We start from the raw sequence: 26,288 nt of genomic DNA on the forward strand, positions 1-26,288 counted from the left end.
TTAATAGCCTTGGTGAGTGGTGCTGTGATGTGAATTGCAAGCCGCTTTTGTATACGGATGATGTTATCCTTATTTTTGGTAGAAATGAAATGTCTCCTGCTGCTTTTGAAACTGGAATAAATCATAGTAGCCTTGATCGTTTTAGGCTTTGGTCTATAGAGAACTCATTGATGATCAACCCGGTTAAGACGAGAGCAATCAGATTCGGGAGTCATTCGTTTGACCTAAACATTTTTCTGGACCGAAATTTGATCAGCTTTGTATCCTGCCATAAAATGTTGGGCATTTTTGTAGATGAAATCCTTGCATTTGAATATCATGCTGACTATGTGCATAGGAAAGTTTTTAGCATAATTCGGAGATTTTATTCCACAAATATATACCTTCCTTCATGGGTTAAACATAGGTTAGCTTATGTGCTGCTAATGCCTAATGTTAACTATGGTCTGGAAGTTGTTTATGGTTCTTTAGATCGTACTTCATTGGTATTGAAGCGTGTTGTTAACCCTATTGTGCGCTTTGTCTACGGCTTAAAGAGTAGTGACCATATATCTGGTTATGTTAAGAGCTTTCTTGGAGTTGATTTTGATCGGTTTGTGTCCATAAAGACGTTGTGTGCCTCTTATAGGTTAATGAAGTATGGTGTACTTGTTTCACTGAAAAACATGTTTCGTTTTGGTTTATCGTCGAGAAGTACACAGGTATGTATTCCTAGAATATATAATTCTACATTTGAGACATAATTTTTAATACGTGTGGCCAGACTTTGGAATTACTTACCAGTTGAACTTAGAATATTCTCACAGTCAAATAATGCGTTTCGCTTGAAACTGTTAAGCAATTTTGGGTCTCAATCCTAGATATTCGATTGGGAACTGCTATAACTACGCATGAATGTACCATTGAAGCATATGAAGTAGTAATATTTGTACTTATACTTATTTTATTGACAGTGCGTTAAAGCAAAATAAAAGGGAATAAAATAAGTGGTTTTCTTTTTTATTTTTCCTTAATTGTCAAATAAATGTCAAATCAGCAGGAATAAGCTAATGTTTTATATATTTCAACAAGCAGAAAACTATCAGACAATCACATTCTTTTTTCGTTTCCGTTTTTTTGATTTTTTAATTCTCCCATCACCGATAATACAGCCTTTTCAACTGCTGAATTTTTGGATCTTATATTTTCGGATTTTGGTCCATTTAAAAGAAAACTTGGTATGAAATCCCACTCGGCAACACTGAAATATGACATGCTCGGCAAGATTTAACGCCAACCAATGTCTCACAATATGGCCACTCTCCTGTGGAATGGTGAGTTTTTTTCGCTCTTTTCTCACCACTCAACGCGACTCGTCTTGTGTGGCAGGCAGGGGTGAGAGATGGTGTTTGTTGACGATGTGTTGTTGTTGTTTTGTGTTGTGTTTTTGACTTGTCTGACTGGTTGGGGTTGTTTGGTTGGTGTAAACAAGTTCGAGTGAGGTTCGTGGTAATGTTTTGTTTTGGAGCCGGTTTAGTATGAAGTTGCAGTTCAATCGGTTGAATCGAGAATAAAAATTTAGAGCGCAAGAGGTTGTCAATTTCTTTTTGGAAACGTCATATGTTTGTGTCCATGAAAAAGCGCGTCGCGGCTTTTTTGTTTGTTTTGAAATCTAAAACGTCGTAAAAAGAAGAAGAAACAAAACAGGCAACAAGCCATTACGGTTTACAAGTGTCAATCAGCGTGATTTGTTGTTATTTGAGTGCGAAAAATAAAACCAACGAAAACAGGCGGTACTGGGCAAGTAAAACAGAAAATTTAAAAAAAATTGCAGTTGTCAAGAAATAAAAATAAAATTAATACAAAGGAGGAGGAATTACAACAATTAATAAAAGAGAGAAAATAAAAAAATAGATAATAAAAAGGTGTGCAAAGGCTACAAAAGTAATGAAAATGATTTATTAAAAACAGAAGTGATGTAAGAATAAATTGCTAACAGCAGCAAACAACAAATTAATTAATAAAAATGTGCAAAATTAGCAAAAAATTCAGAAAAATGTTTTGAAAAATATAAAGCAAAGGAGATTACAAAAAATATTGAAAGAAGAAAAATTAAAATAAGTGAGAAATTAAAATTTTAAATGAGTGAAATCCCCTCTAATAACGCGGCACTCAACATGTCCCGTGAAGAGGAGGAAGAGGAAGTGCGCACTTTGCTGGAACGCCATCAAGAACGTATACGTTTGGATTTGGGCAACACCGATCTATTGGCGGTATTGGTTAAGAATTCGGTACTCACCCAATCGGAAGAGGATCTACTACTGAAACCGTATAATGCTGGCGGTCAGAATTCTGCCCCATCCAGTGTGGGAGTTACTAAACGTAAATTAAGTGCTGTCATTAGTAATGCGAGTAGTGGTACCACAGGTAGTACGGGTGGCAGCAGCACAGCAAGTGGAGGTGGTACCATAGGTGGCAGTGGTAATGGTGGTCAATTGTCGCGTAGTGCAAGTGTGAACAGTGATCATAATCAGCAAGTGTCAACTACAACAAGTGTTACTGGTCCTGACAATCGTTCCATTACACCTTCGGTGCAGGGCACCACCACCCTCAATTCTGCCGATTCCATTAGTGATCACTACTCGACCAAGGATGAATTAAAATCGGATACTTATAATGATGCTGATATCTTGCGCATGCAATGCTCCACCCTGATTGAGATCATTGCCAAGAATGGTTTTGAGAAATTCAAACAATTCTGCTATGCCATCGAAAATGAATGTCCACAGCTGATTGAGGATTTAATTAATGATCGTTTGAAATGTGGTAAGTAGAAAGTACATTAAGTTTATGGTCAGATAACTTGGATGGTTCTTGAGTTCAATTTTAGACCTGATATGTAAATATCGTAAGGATTAATCGCACAAAATACGGTGTAAAATTTTTAAAGGTGAATATTTTGGAATAAGTTTCGTTTAGGGCCACCTTCGAACAGGGCCAGTATGAATCCACCCAAATATGGTTTCTAGGTCCATTAAGGTGCCGCATTTAACTCGAATTAACCGAGCGTGCAAAAAATTAGACAGGAAGTCACCGCTTATCAAAATGTCGATATTCGAGCTTTTAAAGATGTGTGGGTCAGCCAACTGGCCACCGTTACCTTTTTCGTGTTCATATACAAAAAGGGAGATACTTTCTCAGATTTCTTAAAAAAATCTGAGGCAAAAAGTATGGTCTGGTTGGCTCGAAGTTATTAATCCCAACACTTTGTTCGAATGGAAAATGTTCCAATTAAGTTATTCAATTATTGATAAAGTCCGTATACCGAGGCGGCTCAATTTTACTCCATCTGCTGAAATTTAGTTTCATGGCTTTTGCGATTCGAAAAGGCATAAGCAGCCGCTTTATACGTGCAAGTAGCTAGAGGAATATCCGTATTTACTCTACTGGTGTATTCCAAGACAAGAGTTCTTCCACTGAAAGTACTGGCTATTCCAAGATTAGAGCTATGTGAGGTTGTTCTTCTAGCAGAAATTATCGATACCTTACACAAAGATTTATTTATAAAATGTGTAAAAGATACTCTGGGTGCTCCCACTAAAAGCAGACAAATGTGGATGACGGACGAAACATGGGACACCATTCAAAATCGATTGGAGCTAAATGAGAAAATTCACTCCGGGAAAACATGAGTCCCGCAATAGTAGTACGAGTTTGAATATCGATTCTTACATTAAAATAGTGCAGCGCTCTGTTAGAAGAAAAAAAAAGCAATCATATTGATAAGCTGGCGAATGAAGCAGAAAAGACAGCAAACATCGATGACTCCCGTCTAGTATATAGGATCACCAAAAAATTGGTTAACCGCAACACCTCTTCCACACCAACCGATAAAAGATGAGGCAGGAAATTTTCTCAACACTTGGAGGCAATACTTTTTAAACCTTTTGAATATGGAAATTAATTCTGAACAACATCATTTCCATTTCGATCCCACCACCCCTGATATAAATTCAAGGATACGAGCAACAACGCCAATCTTAAGTGAAGTCTGCCGTCAAGCAACTATCTAATGGAAAAGCTGCCGGTATTGATGGTATACCCTCCAAATTATACAAAGCCGATATAAATCTTAGTGTTGAAATCCTCCTGCCTTTGATATCTGAAATCTGGGAGCAAGAGACCTTTACGAGCGAGGAGAAAATACGGCGTATTTGTAAAAATTGCTAAAAAGGGAGACTTGAAATGATCTGGAAATGGCTGTGGTATTTGTGTGCTACCGATAATAGCGTAAATAATTGCCAAAATTATCCTCGACCGTGTCAAAGATCCCCTGGAGGATTCCATAGACTCAGGCCAAGCCAGATTCCGAAGTAGGTGCTCAGTGCGTACCATATAAATACCACCCGGTTAAGCATTGAGCAAACTGTTGAATTTAATTCCGAGCTACATCTACTTTTCATCGATTTTGAAAAAGCTTTCAGCAGCATTAACGGTGCCTGCATTTGGAATTCACCTAAGGTTTGCATAAAGGAAAATTGTCTCAACCTTTTCAAGTTGTAAGTGAGGTAAGACAAGGTTGCATCCTCCTGCCTATCTTATTTTTGATCGCCATCGAGTACGTAATATCAACAGTCTAAGATGGACAGACGTTATACATGCCATTCATATTCACAATGAATAATTGCCAAAATTATCCTCAACCGTTTCAAAGATCACATGGAGGATTCCATAAACTAAGGTCAAGCTGGTTTCCGAAGTGGGAGCTCACTTGCATATACATATACCATCGAATATGCGAACGCAGAGCAATTGAAGGAAGAGACATATGAAACATGACCAAGGCACAGGGATAAAGAAACCTATGGTAGATGGACTGCGAAGCTTATTCCGAATATAAGAAGATGGGTTAATAGAAGACATGGATATGTAAACTTTTACATTACACAGTTGCTATCCGGACATGTGTACTTCTGGAAGTACATATTTGTTTAAACGGAGCACACGTTCTTTTCGTGCGGTCGATGGATTGAACTCCGAGAACAAACAATGCCAGAAACAAGCGATATACCGACCGAAAATGTAGTCGAAAAAATGATAAAAGAAGGAATGCAATCGCATGGTACAATCAAAAGTTGCTAAGAAACAAAAATGTAGACCTGGATAATGCTTAGAGAAAGCAAGCGGCAGTGCTTGGACGCAAGCTAAAAGGAGATGAGGTCACTGGCCTGGAAGCGACCTCGTAATACGAAACGGTATAAAGATCGGGCCCGATATACCACGCTGAGAGACGATTCACCGTGAATTCGCTAAAGCATCTTCCCATCTGAGCCCAAAAGAAAATTATCATAATTATTATCTGTCATGCTCCTTTCCAAAAAAGAATTGGAAAATCAGGAATTGAATTTATATTGTTTGATAACATAGTAAAGCAATATCAATGTCATACGAATTTTCCTTCTGTTTTATTTTTTAAATCTCAACATTCTTTTTATAAAAAATTATTTTTTAATGGCAACACTGCTGGTTTTGTTGCTGTTGAAATTGATTTGAGCTAGTTTGTCAGCTTCTTTGACAGATCATTATTCAAAATTAAGCCATTATGCACACAAGTTTTTTCTTAATTCGTTTTGACCACTTGATTGAGCTTTGAACTTGTTTGGTCGTATCACTTGAAGATTTTTTGCATTCCAATAATATTCTGCAAACAGAGGTAGATGTGAGAAAATTTACAGTCTAATCAAGCGATACATATTTCCAACCAATGAACTTCCCTTAGTTATTTATTGAGGAAGTTAATGGACAAAATTTGAATCTTTGCGAGTAAAATGTACCAAATATGGCTTAAAATTGCCTTTTCGGAAGGGCCTTTAACCTGCCTATTTCCATGCATTGCTGGGCTTTTAGTACGATAAAGGTATAATTTAATAGAAATATGGTTCCTCAATCCTTAATTTATTTCTGTTATTGGAAATTTGAAATAAATGTTAAAATTTAATCGTAAAATGTTTGTACGAATTTGTACAAATTTTTGGGTTATCGTACTGACCTATAAATGACAAATAACAGAAAATTATATATCATACCAAATGGTCCTTCGATCCCAGAAATTTTTAATATTTTCTGATCAAAACATAACAATAATAGCTTTATGCAGTTGTAGCCAAACCAATTTACACCAACAGATTCAAACTAGGAAAACCAATAAGGGAAATTTTTGTTGAGCAATGCACCTAACACCGAGAAATTTTTCAGTCACACATACAAACATTGTGTGAGGTCTACATGTCCAAACCAGTTTTTACTATTTTCATTATAGTTTAATTTGCATACATTTGCCTTAAAACAACAACAACAATGAACAGAAACGTCATACTATTGTAGTTTAATATCATTGATTTGTGAATAACAAATTTAACAACCTGTTCACCCTCGGCCCACTAGTCTGTGGCGTTCATTCGTACTGATCCATATAAGTGGAACTTTTACAATAGAAACTAATAAAAACGACGAGTATAAAATTAACAAAAAAAAAAAAAACAAAAGAGGAGTTCAACAACAACAATTTTGTATAAAATTGTAATGTAATTTTAATTACTTTATTTTAGTGCCCGCGGGGAAGAGTTTGTTGTGGATTAAAGATTTAAATTAAAAAGTTTTAATTTATGCTTTACATGCTCACATTAGAGGGAGAATGTGGAAAACAACAATAAAAATGTTTAATTGAATATGTTATAATATTGAATAAAACATTTGCACAATGACATATCATTTCTTGTTAGGTCAAGTCCACTAACTTGGGTTCCCTATAAAAAATTCTTCAAAGTAGAAGTTTCAAAAGATATAAGGTCCTGGCGCAAAAGTTTTTATAGAGCTACCTCAAGAAGGTGCAAGTCTTATTAAATATATCTTAAAGGCTTGTTTTGCTGGCAATTTCGTTCCCCCCGCCAGTGGAATGTTCCTCAATTTCCTATGACAGACCAGAAAACCGGCGGATCCTTTGCATGTTCACAATATTTTCCAAACTTCTGGAATTTTTATTTCTTAAACGATAGGTGGCTACTTTTGAAAGAAAACACGACATTAAATTGAGTTCCTAAAAAATCGTTCAACTATTGAGCAGCTTCATTGCCTAGTAAAAATAATCAATGCTGTAATTGAATCCAAGAAATACTAAACCTTTAGACATTTCGCAAGCTCTCCAAAATAAAATGAATCTGATGGAGGCCTGCAAAAGCATTCTTCTCTAAGAATGTGAAATTGGCCACGGAGTCTGTCAACTGCACAAAAAGTCAAATTACTAGCGGTACAAAGAACAGCGGAATTGTGAGTTGCTTCTGCATATTGTACAGTATCAGGACTGGCTGTTCTAGTAATAGCGAATATAATACCCATGGACCTGGTGGCATAAGAGAGGTAAAAATTGTTGGAGAAATAACTCTGCCAGAACTAATATGAAGAACGCAGAGCAAATTGAACGAAGAGACATATGAAAAATGACAAAGGCGCTGTGATCAAGAAACCTATGCCAGATGTACTGCGAAGCTTATTCCGAATATAAGAAGGTGGCTTAACAGAATTAATAACATTACGCAGTTGCTGTCCGGACAAGTGTACTTCCAGAAGTATTTGTTTAAACGAGAATGGTGCAATTCTCCATCCTGCTTATACGAGGAAGAACAAACAGTAGACGATGCGTAGCACACGTTCTTTACATACAGCCGATAGATTGAACTCCGAGAACAAACAGTGCGAGCAAAATTCTCGAAAGTAGATGTTTTAAAAGGTATAATGTCCTGTCCCAAAGGTGGAATGAATTTTTACTCAATGTTCCTATGACTGAAAGGAAAAGAAACCCGGTAGACCTTTTGGTTTGTTTACAATATTTTCCAAACTCCTGGAATATCTGTTTCTCAAAAGATAGGTGGCTACTTTTGAAAGCAAACACCATAGAACTATTGAGCAGCTTCATCGCCTAGTAGAAATAATCAATGCTGTATTTGAATCAAAGAAATACTGCACTTTTAGACATTTCTCAAGCTTTTGACAAAATATGACAATCTACTTTATATTTACCAAGCCTTATTTACAAAACAGATTACGATAATGCGACAAACAAAATAAATGATTAAAAATGTATCAGAGCTGGTGTGCCTCAAGGTAGCGTATTTAATGTCGATGCTTAAGTTCTAGCCATTGATAATGCTGGCTAATATGTTGTAACTGAGCTGTCGTATGAAAGCAAATGCATCCAAATACGCTATCTATTTCGCTTCCTTAGCTAATTTCGGTCAGCTGCCCATTTTGCTCGGTTAAGGAAGATTGTCATAGCTTTCCAGTTGTGATAAATAATGTGTGCTGGCAACCTGCCATTTCGCTTGGCTGAGACCACCTTCCTGACGAAGTCCTTTCCTGAACCATGAAAAATTTCAATTAACAAGATAGCTGAGAAAATTTTACGGGACATCACCCGCTGGCGAATAACCAAAATAATACTAAATTTCCTATCGGGGGCGACGAAACTAGCAAATGAGCACGATGATATTCGTCCTATGAACCTGAGAGGCATAGGCCTACAGATAAATTCAACTAAAATCAAATACATGAGTATTAAGACAAACAACGAACAACAGTTACACGCAGGAGTTCAAAGCTATGCCTCAGTAGATCAATTCTGTTATTTGGGAAGCTTGGTGGACGCCGATGGTGGCAAAGAAGTAGAGGTAGAAAAAAAATTAGTAAAGCTAAAGCAGCATTTGGAATGCTGGAATATTCGAATGCAATGTTAAATCTGTCTTGCTATACGGATGTACAACGTGGAAGGTCACCAACGGCTACAAGTTTTTATTAATCGCTGCCTTTGCCGGATTCTACGTATATTTTGGCCGCGTGTAATAACGAACAAAGAGCTCTTACTTCAAGGAAATCAAATGGATGTAGGATTTGAAATCCGAAAACGTAAATGGCAATGATTGGTGATGTTCTAGGCAAAACAAACTCTACGATGGAATCCGTTCAGCCAGGAAGGAAGAAGTGTTGGAAGACCAAAGAAAACCTGGATAGGTTCCACAGAAGTCGAAATGAGTTCTATCGGATTGGCCTGCGATAAATTTAGATATATAGCTAATAATAACCCTGAATACCCAAAAGTTAGGGAACTTACTCTAGAAGAATCTGAAGCAATGTATCAGTGGTACAGGATCCGGATCAATGGCGTGACAGTGACAGATCCCTAGAGGTTCACGTATTATTTTAACCGGATGTTTATGGGGTACCTTTAAAGTGATATGACAAAAGGATGCTGCTTCACCGTAAAAGAGCCGATCATTACAATTAGCAATGAGCGATATTGAATATACACTATACTCCGGTTAACTACCTCGCATAAAATTCCAAAAAAATTGAGGCAGTTATGCGGGAAAGGCAGTTACGAAAATCCTGCATAGCTACCAAATGTGGGTTGTTACAAAAATTTCATCTCTACCTTACAAAAAATTACAAAAATGTATAGCAGAATAGTTCATTTCAAGTCTAAAAATATACATACATACATATAAGTTATATTATTTAATCAATAAGAAAATAAGTTATTAGTGAGCGTAACACAAAAACATCACACCGGACATCTTCATCTCAATTCGAAATTGGTTATCTCAGAAATTAACTACTGCGGATAATAAACCGATAAAAATATTATTAAATATTCCTTCTGGGGAAAATATTTGAGGGGCAAATATCCGAATTGGATACCTTTAGGAAAGTAGTTAACCGGGACAGTTTGAACTCACTTTTTGGGGTTTTAATTTGTGGGGCAAATTAACGGGGAAGGCAGTTAAGCAGAGAGGTAGATAACCGGGTCAGTGTAAATAATATATTTGTTCGCATAGGCAATCCTCTTTAAACGTCAACTTCACCCACTGTATACTTGTGTCTATGTTTCTTCTGTTTAGGCAAACGATCATGGGCGGTATAATCCTAATCCGTTGTATGGAAGAAATACCTGCAATACTGCCAAAATACTAGCAACTGCAACAGTGTTTCAGAAACATCCGATTTCTCTTCTTCCGCCGGTAGTAAAGGAGAGGGGCAGTCGGAACTGTTTAACCTCTACCGTTCCAAAATTCCTCCAGATGGCATTGATATCATTTCTTCCATATGTGATAGATTATATGGCTGACTTAGTTCAGTTCTTCCATCTGAGGAATATGAAAATATCCGCTACTAGTTCTACTGCCGCACTGATTACCAGCTGGACGGCTGAAATGAGGCTCCCCTCTGAACATATTGGTCGATGGTTCCCTGATTCAAACCCAAGATATTGGGTGTACTTTACGATATGCTGTTTGAGGCGGGAAAAAGTAGTTTACAACTATACCAGAAGAAATATACAGGTTCTCAAGTCGCTGGTCGTTAGCACTTTTGGTGTTGACAGAGAAACCTTGTGGACCTCTTATATAGCAGAAAGTAGGTCTGTGTGGTCTATAAATGTTATCGCTACACAGTGGAAGAATATTCAACCAGAATGCCGCCCTGATGACTGAATTTGGTTGCCTCCTCATATCTTCCATCTTTGAGAGAAGACTAAGATTTTACCGGACCATCACCACAACAAGATTTTGTCAATGCTGTACCTTCTTGGCTGTTATCGTCGTGAGCATCTCTGCCACAATCTTGTGTACAGGCTTGACCCAGTCCAGTCAGAGATAGAGAGGTCCAACGGAATCCTCTAGATCAATGAGCCTATCAGGTAGGCTAGTATAGTATTCACACAGATGCAGCTGCACAGGCAATTCAAAGATATAGTGTGAATCCCGCAATCGGAGGCCACTCTCTAGAAGGGGAATACCAGCTCCTAAGGCAAACATGAGTGGATTTAGCCCATTTAAGATCAGCTGCCTGAATTCATATTGGGCCAGCATCGATGGAACGATACACAATTCATGCCCCGCATGAGAACTGGAACCGTAGAATACGCTGCATTTGTTTAGCTGCTCAGCTAAAGCCCGATTTTTTATGGATATAGCCTGCCACATATTGTAGAAGTTTTGTATCTTGGCTCAGGGACGTACGCAGGGGGGGGGCACAGGGGGCCCGGGCCCCCCCCGAAATGGTTTGGTCGAACAAAATTTTTTGAGCTACTTTAACAAATAATTACCATTTTGCTTCTCATAAATAATTTTTTAATTTTGGAGATCTTAAATGAAATATGGTTTTGAAGTGTTTGAAGTGTACTTGTGTACTGAAAATGTACTTCATTTACAAGTTTTGTAAGAAATATTTTCAAATTTTTTGTTTGAAATTTTCAAAATTTTCTCATTTACTTCTTTATGTCATATCGTTCCAGTATCAGTTTAATCCATATTTGCTATGTTATATTCGAGGTTTATGGTATCCAAAAAATATTACGGGTTCAATATCGTGAGAATGGAAGTGCGTAAACTGAAAATTGGAAAAATTTATCATATATCAAGGGTTTTTAGAAATTTATTTTGACAAATTTGTTGTTCAGATTCTTTATGGTATTGAAGTAATATTGAGTACCATCGGGAATAATATAAACCAACTTATGTAAAATATTAAAATTTGGATATGTTAGACGTTGAAAAATAACTATTCGGTTTTTAGACTCTTCATTTCATCGGTTTCTTGAAATCCGATGCCTCTATTTGATTAAACGTGGACAACCTTCATATCTGCTGCCTTATTTCCCGTTTTTATCATCTTCTAGAAAATTTTAGAATCAACCAAATCTCTTTACCACAAGTATTTTCTAAAAATCCTTTTCTAACCGAATTGCTAGAATGCGAAATTCGTTGCCTCCTAATATACAAACGTTTTCAGTATCTCAGCAGATTAATGAATTATTCCAATGAACTTTTTAAAAAAATACTTATCTTTTCTAATTCTGTCGTCTCTACTTGATTTATGGCCTTTTTCTGTAAGACGATTCGAATTCAAATTCGTTCGGATTACTACCAAGCTCCTGTTGTTGTAGGAAATGTTTGTTTGATTGAAAATAAAAACAATTCAAATATTGTTAAAAAAAAACAGAAGTTTGGTAGTATGTAGTTCGAACGATTTTGTATTCGAATCGTCGCAGAGAAACAGACCATTAATTGCTTCATATTTTTCGCTTTTCGTCAAAACATGTGCGTTCGGAATTTAATTATTTTAGACGTTATTTTAAGCACTTTTATTGTACAGTCAGGGACAAAAGTTTACATACACCCCATAAATCTCAGGTTTTAGGACAAGTGATGATTTTTACGAAATTCCAAGTATGCAGTTTTATTTCTTCTCACTAATAAACAATATTTGAAACAACAAAAGTATAATCCATAATACAAATAACGGTAAATTTTACAAAACCAAAAAATGGTGGGGACAAAAGTTTACATACACCCCAAGGAAATTATGTATTGCCGTAGAATTTATGGAATTAGCGGCAAATTTTCTACATTTTCTTGTTTCAGCGAACGACTCTGGGTGTCCAAGACATATTTTAGAGAAACAAAAATAATTTTTGGGGGTTAAATACCGTTATTTAAGGTCAGAATTCATGTATTCCTCATCAAAGCTGACCCTTGCTTAATTCTTTGCGTTTTAACCCAGCAAAAATTTGGAAGGCACATGTCATTACTTTCTGCATTACCAGGTAATAAGTACTCATTACCCTCCGCATTATCAGACAGTACATATATAACAGTTTACACATAACTAGTTACTTCCTTACTTGCTACTCACTTACTAAGTAATGAGTATGGTGGCACAGAGCTAGTGTGTCCGACTACAAATTCTAGAGTTGTGTGTTCAAAGCTCAGCGTCGGCATGGGGGTTTTTTGTTTACAAAATTACAAAAACAGGTTGATGTACATGGATGAGTTAAACCAACCCTTGTTGTTTGTGCGAGTGGCCTAGTGTGTAGTGTATTTGGCTACAAATCAGAAGTTCGTGTGTTCAAAACTAGTAGGTATCGAATGAAAAAGAAAAAAAAAATGTGTAGTGTTGGATTTGAATATAATTTCACCTCATTTTTTTCTAAAAATAGAACGTTGCTTTTTACCTCCTTTTCGACTGCCGGTATGTGGTTAAATATGTACTTAAAAAACATATTTAAGGAAGTACTTTCTCCCTATGACATCCCCATGTAAAAATAATGACTTTTACGGTATATTTGTAAGTAGTTTCTACTGCCAAATTTTACTGAATAAAGTCATTACTTAGTAATGACTTTTTTGCTGGGAAGGTATTGTACTTTATAAAAAGCATAAAATTAGCGTCAGATGGCAAATCTTGAGACCCTAGAAAGCTTTGAAGTTGTTCCTTTTCATAATATACCTTCCTGGAAGTCGATAATGTACGTTTTTTCTCAGATTCTGCTTGAAGTTAATACATTCTGAAGAATTCTTTGCGCAAATTACATCCAGAAGGCTTTGAAGTGCCTTGTAATATTGTCTGATACAATTCTTGGACATCAATTGACTCAGAAATGTACAATTATCCGAAACTTTTCGCCCCTATAGTGACGGTAATTATCATAATACAAAAACGACTTTGTTCACGGTACAAATTTCATGCTTTTTTGGTAGTGTTTATATTTTGATGCTATGGAAGCTTTGGGAGCAGGTTTGTAACAGAATATTTCACATTTCTGGTTCAACTGATGTCCAAGGATTGTATCAGACCATATTACAAGGCAATTCAAGGCCTTCGGTATGCAATTTGCGCAAAGAATTCGGCGGAATCTATTAACTTCCAGCGAAATCTCAGGAAAAACGTGCCTTATCGACGTTCAGGAAGGTATATTATGAGCAAGAACAACTTCAAAGCTTTCTAGAGTCTCAAAATTTGCCATCTGACACTAATTTTATGCTTTTATAAAGTACAATACCTTAAGACGCAAAGAATTAAGCAAGGGTCAGCATTGATAAGGAATACAAGAATTCTGACCGTAAATAACGGCATTTAAGCCACAAAAATTATTTTTGTTTCTCTAAAATATATCTTGGACACCCAGAGACGTTCCCTGAAACAATAAAATGTATAAAATTTGCCGCTAATTCTATAAATTCTACGGTAATACACAATTTCCTTGGGGTGTATGTAAACTTTTGTCCCCACCATTTTTTGGTTTTTGTAAAATTTACCGTTATTTGTATTATGGATTATACTTTTGTTGTTTCAAATATTGTTTATTAGTGAGAAGAAATAAAACTACATACTTGGAATTTCGTAAAAGTCATTACTTGTCCTAAAACCCGAGATTTATGGGGTGTATGTAAACTTTTGTCCCTGACTGTATATCTAGAAACATATAGCCTACATGTGCTCAGTTTGAGAATACATACATGAAAAGTAGGAGAAAATAATGAAGAAAAACTTATTGTTGTGCGTCAAATACCTCTTAAATCTGCTATATGTAGCATACCTATTTTTCCTATTATATAGGTGTAATTTTACCCTCAGTCATTAGGCTAATCAGGTTATATACACTTTGATACGATACAACTGTTCCTAATCGAAATTATGGTTTTAGGCTCCACATTTGTTTGCTTTTTTTGAATGGACCACATGACATCTCTCAAACGGGTTAACTGTTTTTTTTTTCAAACTTAGCTTAAGTTATCTTGGTTCACTTCGTGTACATCCACCACAAAAGTTCAAAGTTATCGCTAAAATTGTGCGCTAATATCTAATTTATATGGTCTAGAAGCTATAAATCCTACGGTGACCAAATAAAATAACTGGCGGGCGCGATTACTATCGAAAGAAATTACTTTCATAATAAGATCCACTTGCATAATGTACTAAGTCGGCACATTCCTTCATAAACATTCTCCGCAAAAGTTAAATCCTTTTGCGCTTTATTCCAAATCAAATTTATTGGAAAAAGTAAGCATTTTTTCGGAACTTCTACAATCGTTAAGATAAGTAAGCTAAAAGTTTCGATATGTTTGTCGGTAATTTCATATGTCCAAAAAAGGCCACAAATTTATGAAAACACCCAGAAAACAAATTTTGGGGAAAATATTTTATGTGTGAAGTCGATTTTCAATCTGTTTACAGATAAAAATCTCAATTGGAACAGGCGGCAAAGCCTACTGATACGTTTTTACTTGCTTGAATTTGGGCTCAAGTGATTAATCGGTGTGGACAGATTACTTCTTAATTAGAGATTTTCTACAAAATATTTGAATTCTAGTTCCAATAAATAGCAAAAACGGTATCCTGTAGATGGATTCTCTAAATCATTTTTTGGTTACCGACAAAAATCGGTAAAATTAAAACCCAAAATTATGAATGAAAAGTACAAATAAAAGTTGACAACACTGCTGCTATCAGTAGAACATAGCGACGCCTTTATTTTGGTTGCTAACTTACCGACGAATTTCATAAGCATTTTAATTTAAGCAAATTTTGTCGGTAACCAAAAAATGAGTTAGAGAATCCTACTGCAGAAAAGTTGTTAATGTCATCGAGTTCTAAAAACTTCTTCTCGTACAGCTAATAAATAAATACCGCTTATTTTGTGACATTATATCAACGACATATCGGAACAAAAACCTTGCAGATTTTTTCGACTTATAGTATTTTGTCAGGATTTGGCTATAAGTTTGACGATTGGTTTCTGATATATTTATTCCCAGACCAATATGCACTAGCGGCTGCACGTATTACAATATACCATAGTCCATTAAGAGATTTATGTGATGTTAATATGTGCAAGATTTGTCCAACTAAAAATATTTTTAAAAATGGGATTGAAATTACAGGGCGATATCTCGATGTGCAATAACACGTGAGTCTATTTTAACCACTTCAACCAAAAGGAATCCCAAAAGTCATATTGCAGCTGATATCCTTAGAAATTAATTTAAGATCTTCGGATACTAAAAGCGAAAACAACAGCAGTTCTCTGCGGAAATTACAATCCAAAATGCCAATTATGAGCACATGTGGTTGGAAATGTATAACAAACTACCCGAACGTGGTCTGATATGGTTCATTTTCAATTAAAAATATCCAAGAACTAATGCATAATATATATTACTCGGTACCAAATTTTAAAATTGTGTCTTAAATTTTGTGAACTCTCTCTATTGATTGTAAATACTTTGTCTCAATAATGAATAAAAATCAACTAACAACCTTTAAAATAGCGTTACGTAACCCTACACGATATTTTAAAATTTTATGGATTTTGGTCAAGTTGGGCCCCCCCCGAAATGAAATCCTGCGTACGTCCCTGTCTTGGCTGAACGATACGTCAGATCGCATAGAGTTTGCCAGCTGACATAGTGGTTCATACAGATTCGCCAGTTAACATATAGCCCTCCTCCAGACACCATAGAGTTCGCCAGTTCAAGGCAAATTCGTCCGCTAATATAGAGCTTGACAGTTCGTTCTTATAGTTCGCTAGCTCTTATAGAGTTTGCAAGCTCAAATAGAGTTCGCCAGCACACATAGAGTTCGCCAGTTAACATGCAGTTCCCCAGCTGACATAAAGTTCATCAGCTCACATGGAGTTTGCCAGCACACATAGAGTTGGCCACCTCACACAGAATTCGGGAGATTAAATAGAGTTCGCCAGCTCACATAGAGTTCCCAAGCTGACATAAAGATCAGCAGCTTACATAGAGTTCGCAAATTCACACAGAATTCGGGAGATTAAATAGAGTTCGCCAGCTCACATAGAATTCGCCAGCTCACATAAAGTTCGTTAGCTCTCATAGAGTTAGCCAGCTCACATAGAGTTCGCCAGCTCATATAGAGTTCCCCAGCTGACATAGAGTTCACCGGCTAACATAGAGTTCGCCAGCTCACATCGAGTTCGCCAGCTCACACAAAATTCGGGAAATTAAATAGAGTTCGCCAGCTCACATAGAGTTCACCAGCTCACATAGAATTCCCAGCTCACATAGAGTTCCCAAGCTGACATAAAGATCAGCAGCTCACATAGAGTTCGCAACTTCACACAGAATTCGGGAGATTAAATAGAGTTCGCCAGATCACAAAGAGTTCGCCAGCTCACATAGAATTCGCCAGCTCACAAAGAGTTCGTTAGCTCTCATAGAGTTAGCCAGCTCACATAGAGTTCGCCAGCTCATATAGAGTTCCCCAGCTGACATAGAGTTCACCGGCTAACATAGAGTTCGCCAGCTCACATCGAGTTCGCCAGCTCACATCGAGTTCGCCAGCTCACACAAAATTCGGGAGATTAAATAGAGTTCGCCAGCTCACATAGAGTTCACCAGCTCACATAGAATTCCCAGCTCACATAGAGTTCGCAAGTTGACATAAAGATCAGCAGCTCACATAGAGTTCGCAACTTCACACAGAATTCGGGAGATTAAATAGAGTTCGCCAGATCACAAAGAGTTCGCCAGCTCACATAGAATTCGCCAGCTCACATAGAGTTCGTTAGCTCTCATAGAGTTTGCCAGCTCACATAGAGTTAGCCAGCTCACATAGAGTCCACAAGCTCACATAGAGTTCGTCAGCTCACACAGAATTCGGGAGATTACATAGAGTTCGCCAGCTCACATAGAGTTTGACACCTCACGCAGAATTCGGGAGATTACATAGAATTCGGGAGATTACATAGAGTTCGGCAGCTCACATAGAGTTCGCAAGCTCGTCTGTTTACATAGTGTTAGATAAGATCAAATACAGTCCCTCAGATCTCATAGAGATCGCAAGCTTATGAAGAGTTCGCCAGCTCACATAGAGTTCGCCAGATCACATAGAGATCTCAAGCTCGCTGTTTACATAGTGTTAGATAAAATCAAATACAGTCCCTCCCCAGCAAACCAAATGTCGGATGTCCGACACGTCTGAACAATTTCGGAATCAACGTCGTTCAGATTTCGTTCCGATTTCTAAACGATTTTTTGGAGCTGAAATAGTTCAGATTTTGTACCGATTTCGGAACGAATGTCGGAAAGAAATTTCCTATCCGAATTTTTCAAGGATTTTCTTCAGATTTCCTTACGAAATCGGATCGAAATCGATACGATGTCGCTCCGATATTTCGTTCCGAAATTATTTCAACCACTTCAGACATTGGACGTATCGTCCTAATTTTGTTCCGATTTCGTTAAGATGTCGGTACGATTCGCCAGATCACATAGAGATCGCAAGCTAATGAAGAGTTCGCCAGATCACATAGTTTGCCAGTTCACACAGCGTTCACCAGCTCACATAGGGTTCGTAAGATCGAATTTAGTTCCTCAGATCGCATGGGGTTCGTTGGTCTACATAGAGCTACATGTCCTCATAATAACTCATTTTGTAGCCAATAGTTTTGTTCAAAGCCATAGGTATAAGCCATTATGTTACTATCAACTCCGTTTTCTTCAATTCATTTCCCGCCTATCTCTTCTCTCGTTCCTAAACCTCTATTACCATCCATTACCTGGTGTCCCCATAATGTGTCTGACTACTTTGATTTTATATTCATATTCCTTAGTGGTTTTCTGTGATTTTTTTTTTTTGCAAACTACAAAAAACAGCGGGTCCACGAACCGTAAGAACAGGCAAACCACCAAGCGACCGGCATGACATGAAGCACAAAAGAAAATCAACGAACACACGTAGTGGACATTAAGAACTTGAGCACCACAAACCCATAAAGACGGCAATAATGATGACGGTGATTATCATGATTGAAGATCATTATCATTAACATCATGATCGTGATTTGGTACTCTTTACTCAGTTTTTCTTTTATTTGACTTTTTTCTTTGATTTTTTATCGTCTTGTTTGTGGACATAATCCTGCTTCTTTTGTATAGAACAACGAACAAAAAGAACAAAACAAAAAACGGGGCACAGAATCGACGACCATAAAATCAGAAAGAACTTTTTGTTGTACGAGCATGACATAAAAACGAAAATGCTTAGTAAGACAAGAAAATAAAAGAGGTAAATTGACAAACAACAAATAAAAAAGAAGAAAACAACAAAAAGCAAGAAACACGTTAACAAACGTAAAAGTAAACAAATGCAACACGTACAACCAAAACCAAACAACCTATCGGCCAACCATCCGAACGAAGTAGTAAAAGCGTTGATAAAAGAGACCGGTCATAAATGATTCCAGAAATGTGAGGAGAAGACAGAGACAAAGTTGGAGAAAGAAAAACAAACCTTTGATCACGTTTTATGCCACAGAGAGTCCGGCATAAAACAACAACACCACCACAAATACAGCCAAACAACCAGTCGGCCAGCCCAGCCATCCAACCACAATCAAAGATCCAATGTGCATTCAGGTTTTGTGTGATCCGTGAAAAGGTGTAAACAGTTGTTGCTACAATGGAGGACAGATAGGTAGCTTTGTTGTTTGGTCTAACGAACCCTTGCAGCCAGCAACTGGTAGCGCTAACCAGCTGGTTGATCACTTCTTGGCCAACATTAAAAGCATGGTAACTTATACACTGTCACGTCCAGGGATATTATACACAAAAGCAACAACAACAGCCAACAAACTACATTAAAATGATGACGAAGTCAAAACAAAAGTAGGTAGGATCACCCTTTTAGTGATCACTGGTGTAGTTTACTCCTTGCGTTCCTGTACCTCCTTTGTGTTCTACTATGCCGTCGACAAATCCACCCCTTTTTTTTAACTCTTCGTCATCATCTTCGTCAGCGCGCCGAATCATATTACAAATGATGTTCATTAACAAATTTTATCATCGTAAGTTTGCCCGGGACCTGTCTCGTCTTTGCATGGTGTGCATTAATTTGTGTTCCAGTGTATTCCCTTACTTTGTATTCTTCGTTAACTTCCCTTTAAAATTTAGTTTTTTTTTCGTTTTTGTGGTTTACCATTCTTTCCTGTGTCACGTCCTTTCCTGGCGTATCATGTTGAGCTACAGGTAGTTGGTTTATTTGGTGACCTCTATTTGAAAGGGTATTGGAGTTAGAGTTGCCATTGTAAAAGTATTTATTTTACGACACAATCTCAATAACATCAAGGATTATAGCTGTAAGGATTATAGCTGTAATAAAGTCCACCAATATTGTTTCGATGGTCCCAGAAAAAATATTCCTAAATTATTGTCCAAACAAACTCTAACAGTATGTCCATATCTACATTAGGCCATTTTCCTTGCGGCAATTGCCAGTTTGATGGAGAGGGAAGTGAGGAATATGGTAACACTTTGCCTCTCAACACCCTCTCCCACCGACAAACTGACATTTGTCGCAAGGAAAATTGCCTCATGTAGATATGGACATCTAGAGTAAAACTTGATTTAGACCATTTATTTGACGTTAATTTGTATGAAAATAATATTCGAAAATAGACAAATTTTCTACACTTATACTGAGTGCAACGTAATATCTCAGCTCCCGGCTTTAATTGAATTTATTTAACATAGCGCTTTCCAGTTTGTTCTTATATTTCGCCACCTCAAATTGAGATCGTCATCTCAGGCAGAGTACGTCAGCTCCCAGAGTAGCCCAACTAAGACAGAGTTCCCCGGCTAACATAAAGTTGTCCATTTTACCTACACTTTCCAGCTCGCATAGGTTTAGCACCTCACATGGAGTTTGCCAGCTCACGTAGCGTTTGTCAGCGAGCATAGAGTTCGCCAGGTAACATACATTTCCCCTGATAACATAGAGTTCTAAAGCTCAAGCCAGCTAACATAGAAGCTTCGTTTCCGTACTTTTTAATGGTAAAACTCGTAAAAGAGAGAACTGCAAAAAATTTGTTCTTACACACAAGTTTTCTGAAATAGTTCGGGAACGGAAAAATGGAAAATACGTCAAAAAACTGGAACAAATGTCAAAGTCGGCGTATCAGCCAATCAGACGCCGGCAACCATGTTACTATTTTTTTACTCGCCCAAATTTGTCGTGTAAAAAGTTTTTAAAGAGAGCGTCATTCAGCGCCATTTTTGTTTAAAGAGAAGTGAACATTTTACAGCTTTTTGTGTACGGGAACGCTTTTTCGAGTAATATGTGTAAAAGTCGTAAAAATTTTAAAAACTTTTAGTTCTGGAACACAGCTAGAGTTTGCCAGCGAACATAGAGTTCGCCAGGCTTTAGCTCAGGGATGCCAACTGTTCCGAGGTAACGATTTTTACCTTAAAACAGTTGACATTCCTGCTTAAACAGTGGTTTTTGTACGTCAAAAATCACGACAAGTATCGGGAAAACCATCAACATGGCACCCCTGCTTTAGCTAACACTAAACTTGTCAAGCAACTTGGAGTTCCCCAGTTCACATAGAGTTTGCAGCTAACATAGATTTCAATAGCTCACATTGACTTCACAAGCTCCCATAGACTTTGCCAGCTATGATAGAGATCGCAGGCTTTAGATGTAAAGTTTACCAGCTCACATAGAGTTCGTCAACTAACATGGAGTTCCCAAGCTCACATAGAGTTCGGACGCTTAGATAGAGTTCGCCAGCTCCCATAGAGTTCGCAGGTGATCTTCTCCAATGGCTAGTGTCAGCTATCATAGAGTTCGCAGGCTTTAGATATAAAGTTTACCAGCTCACATATAGTTCGGACGCTTAGATAGAGTTCGCCAGCACACATAGAGTTCGCAGGTTATCTCCTCCAATGGATAGTGAATAGTCACTAATAGTTAATAGTCACTAATAGATTACTAGTTAACCAATGTTTCACTATCTAATCGAAGATTCACTTGTTCGCTAATCGCTTACTAGCTCATCAATTATTAATTTGCTCATTATGGTTCACTAGCTCACCAATAGTATACTTGCTCACCAATGGTTCACTAGCTCACCAAAGGTTCCCAAGCTCACCAATGGTTCGCTAGTTGACCAAAGCTCACCAATGGTTTACTGACTCCTCAATGGTTTTCTAACTCCCCAAGGTTTCACTAGCTCATCAAAGGTTCACTAGCTCACCAAAAGTTTACTAACTCATCAATGGTTCACTAGCCCACCAATGGTTGAGCATTTGGTGAGCTTTTGAACCTTGTGTGAGCTTGTGAACCTTTGGTGACCTAGTGGACCTTTGGTGAGCTAGTGAACTTTTGGTGAGCTAGTGAAGATTTGGTGAGATAGTGAACCTTTGGTGATCTACTTAACCTTTGGTGATCTAGTGAACCTTTGGTGAGCTAGTGAACCTTTGGTGAGCTAGTGAACCTTTGGTGAGCTAGTGAACCTTTGGTGAGCTAGTGAACCTTTGGTGAGCTAGTGAACCTTTGGTGGGCTAGTGAACCTTTGGTGAGCAAGTGAATCATCGGTGCATCTTTGGTGGACTATTGAACCTTTTGTGAGCTAATAACCCCTTGTTGAGCTACTGAACCTTTGGTGATCTACTGAACCTTTGGTGATCTACTGAACCATCGGTGAATCTTTGGTGAGCTATTGAACCTTTTGTGAGCTAATAAACCCTTGGTGAGATACTGAATCTTTGGTGAGCAACTGAACCTTTGGTGAGCTAGTAAGCCTTTAGTGAGGTAGTAAATGGTTCACTAGCCCACCATTGGTTCACTAGCTCACCAATGGTTCAATAGCTCACTAATGGTTCACTAGCTCACAAATTGTTCACTTGCTCACAAATGGTTCACTAGCTCACCAAAGGTTCATTAGCTCACCAAAGGTTTACTAGCTGACCAAAGGTTCACTAGCTCACTAAAGGTTCACTAGCTCACCAAAGGTTCAAAAGTTCATTAGCTCACCAAATATTCACTAGCTCACCAATGGTTCACTAGCTCACCAATGGTTCACTAGCTCATCAAAGGTACAATAGTTAACCAACGGTTCAATAGCTCATCGAATGTTCACATTGGTGAGCTAGTAAACTTTTGGTGAGCTTGTGAACCATTGATGAGCTCGTGAACCTTATGTGAACTAGTGAACCTTTGGTGAGCTAGTGAACCATTTCAGAGCTAGTGAACCTTTGATAAGATAGTTAACTTTTGGTGAGCTAGTAAACCACTGATTACCTAGTGAATCATTGGTAAGTTAGTGAATCTATGGTGAGCTAGTGAACCTTTGGTGAGCTAGTAAACCTTTGGTCAGCTGGTAAACCTTTGGTGAGCTAATGAACCTTTGGTGAGCTAGTCAACCTTTGGTGAGCTAGTCAACCTTTGGTGAGCTAGTGAACCTTTGGTGAGCTAGTGAACCTTTGGTGAGCTAGTGAACCTTTAGTGAGCTAGTGAACCTTTGGTGATATAGTGAACTTTGGTGAGCTAGTGAATCATCGGTGAATCTTTGGTGGACTATTACACCTTTTGTGAGCTAATAACCCCTTGTTGAGCTACTGAACCTTTGGTGAGCTACTGAACCATCAGTGAATCTTTGGTGAGCTATTGAACCTTTTGTGAGCTACTGAACCTTTGGTAAGCAACTGAACCTTTGGTGAGCTAGTGAACCTTTAGTGAGGTAGTAAATGGTTCACTAGCTCACAAATGGTTCACTAGCTCACCAATGGTTCACTTTCGTAACTAAATTCACTGGTCACTAGTACACGAAGGTTAACTAGTTCATCAAATGTTCAATACCTCCAGTTTATCGAATGTTCTTCACACTCGAATCAGGGCAATCATTTCTAGTTCTAAAAAAGATAACTACTCCCTTCCTTCCCCTCAAATCTGTTTTCTTTATAATTATTATGTTCATCTAACTGCAAGATCAGCAGAAAACTACCATTATAACACAAACATACAAATCCACAATAAACAGACAGCCCAGCCAGCTTCAACATAATCTACAATCATTACAAAAATAAAAGAAAACAAAACGAAGAAAAAAATCTCGGGTGTGTTCACTTCAAAATGATGATCATCATTATAATTGTAGTAATGTCGATGGCGTTGGTGATTTTCTTCTGTTTGTGTCGTCATATTTTTTATTCTGGTTTCTTTTGTCCTAACCATTCCCAACTGAATGACTGACTGACTGTCTTTAGAATCAGATCATATCACCACCACCGAGAAAAAAATCAAGAATCACATCAGTCACAATTATCATCGTTGTAGTAATTGTCATGGTTGTTGTTTTTTATGCGCCTTCTACTTTTTTGCTGATTATTATAATAATAATCGCAAGTTTATTGATGTTCAGATGTCCAGAACAGACAGACATACACAGTAGCTGTGTAGGGATTTTAAAGAATATCCGGACAGATTTTATTGTGTGTGTTTTCAAGCTTATTGTTCATTTTCATTTTGTGGGGTGGAAACAGATGAAGATTTTGATTTGTTATGGTTTTGCGATCCAGCGAATTGTGTTGTTCTTTTTCCTTGTATTCTGACATTTGTCTTCTTTTTTGTTGAATTAGGGATGAAGTTTATGCTTATAAGATAATCAAATGTTGTGTTGGCTTATGAGAAGTTTTGTTCTTCGAAGAAAACCAGGTGTTTGTTGTTTACTCTAAAATTGTGAGTGTATGTAAAAAGATACTCTGCAGAATGATAGATGACTCATGATACACAATCACTCTTCGCTAGCTCATCAAAGATTCAATAGCTCACCAAAGATGCAATAGCTGACCAAAGGTTCACTAGCTCACCAAAGATTCACTAGCTCACAAAAGGTTCACTAGCTCACCAATTGTTCCCTAGCTTACGAGTGGTTCACTAGCTCAAAGATATACATACATATCTCGCCACAATCTCACGTCCATTTCCTTCTAACTTCCCATGTTCCCGCTGTTCTTTTTCATGGTTATCATCATCACCACTACCAGCACTAGCTTCTGCCTTTCATATTACTGCTCTAGTTTGTGACGTTTATCAGGAAACTAGTTATTTTGTTGTTGATGTTGTTAAAGTTCTTTAAACTTTACGGGTTTAAAGTCCTCCCTGTGCTTGTTTTTTTGCTATGTCTGCTACCATTTTGCTTGCCAACATGTCCCAGGAACTCGTTTCAAGAGGATTATCATCCAAGCAAACAACACAACTTCATAATGTAATAATCTCAATAAACAGACGCCTTTCTTAATCGCTAGTGATTTTAACCGTAGTACGGCGAGTAGGTATTATGCAAAAAAAAAAACAGATTTCCACGTTACAGATAAAATCACATCATACACAAGTCACAAGAAATCCAGACGAATGAACGGCGGCAGCGGACTTCTTATTATTATGTGATGTTTGGTGGTTTGTCGCGTCCATCTTGCTGTCCGCCGCATTAAGTTGTCTGTTTTCTTAACACTTCATGTGTGCGTTGTGAGGCCCCAGTGAGCAGCTTGGTTGGTGGTAAGCGAACAAAATCTAGCCACCACTATATTTCTTGGCAATTAAAGTTAAATTCGCCAAAATAGCGCTAGAGTAGACTTTGGAAACGTAAGAAACAGGAAATGAAGTGATTTGCCATTCGTCGTAGTGAGTGTGGAGTTTCTTTGTGTTTCATATGGAAAGGTTTCTTGAAAGACTTTGCTTAGTCATTGGTAACCATATGGTGAATGGTGGGTTAAAGTGCAATTAATGATTTGTTTTTTTCTGCATTAAAACATAAAAAGGGAAATGGATTAAATTGTATAAATCCATGGCAAATTGAAATGAAGAACGATGGGGAAGTGTGAAAGGAAGTTTGACGTGATGAGGATATGCGTAAATATTAGCGGAAAGATAGATGATTGGAGTTTCGTTCTATACATCAGAGTTCACACAAATTTTACGAACTCAACTAATCAGGAGTCCACCAAGCATAAAAAGCTCACAAATGTTCACTAGCTCACTCATGGTCACTCGTTGGGTTCACAAAAGTTTACGAACACAACTAATCAAGTGTCCACCAAGTATCCAACAGCTCACCAATGCTTCACTTACTCATCTATGATTCACTAGCTCAGCCATGGTTTACTATCTCACCTATGGTTCACTAGCTCACCTATAATTCACTAGCTCACCCAAGGTTCAATAGCCCACCAAAGGTTCAATAAATCACCAAAGGTTCAATAGCTCACCAAGGTTCAATAGTTCAACAAAGGTTTTATAGCTCACCAAAGCTTCAACAGTTCACCAAAGGTTCACTTGCTCACCAATGTTTCAATAGCTCACCACAGATTCGCTAGCTCACCAGTGCTTCACTAGTTCACAGTGATTCATTATCTCACCAGATATTCACTAGGTTACCAAATGTTCACTACCTCACCAAATATTCACTAGCTCACCAAGGTTTCACTAGCTCACAAATGGTTCACTGGATCACCAAAGGTTCACTAGCTCACCAAAGGTTCACTAGCTCATCAAAGGTTCACTAGCTCACCAAAGGTTCAATAGCCCACCAAAGGTTCACTAGCTCACCAAAGGTTCACTAGCTCACCAAAGGTTCACTAGCTCACCAAAGGTTCACTAGCTCACCAAAGGTT

At 37.7% G+C, this 26,288-nt stretch overlaps 1 protein-coding gene across 10 annotated transcripts in view; it reads left to right on the top strand.

The window, feature by feature from the left end:
- Nucleotides 1–1,415: 1,415 nt before the first annotated feature.
- The window catches only part of pyd (zonula occludens-like protein polychaetoid), a 399,371-nt gene continuing 374,498 nt past the window's right edge, over nt 1,416–26,288 (top strand). For 6 of the 10 annotated variants that reach the window (XM_073974293.1, XM_073974301.1, XM_073974310.1 and 3 more), the window contains exon 1: nt 1,515–2,805. In XM_073974293.1, the coding sequence (XP_073830394.1) occupies nt 2,121–2,805 (685 nt within the window). In that variant the 5' untranslated portion in view covers nt 1,515–2,120. Of the gene's footprint in view, nt 2,806–26,288 lie in introns of all 10 variants that reach the window. The other 4 variants (XR_012411495.1, XM_073974388.1, XM_073974404.1 and 1 more) reach the window with 1 other exon arrangement.

Source organism: Musca autumnalis, unplaced genomic scaffold (genome assembly GCF_047663935.1).
Source record: "Musca autumnalis isolate F117 unplaced genomic scaffold, ASM4766393v1 scaffold_1, whole genome shotgun sequence".
Lineage (NCBI taxonomy): Eukaryota > Metazoa > Arthropoda > Insecta > Diptera > Muscidae > Musca > Musca autumnalis.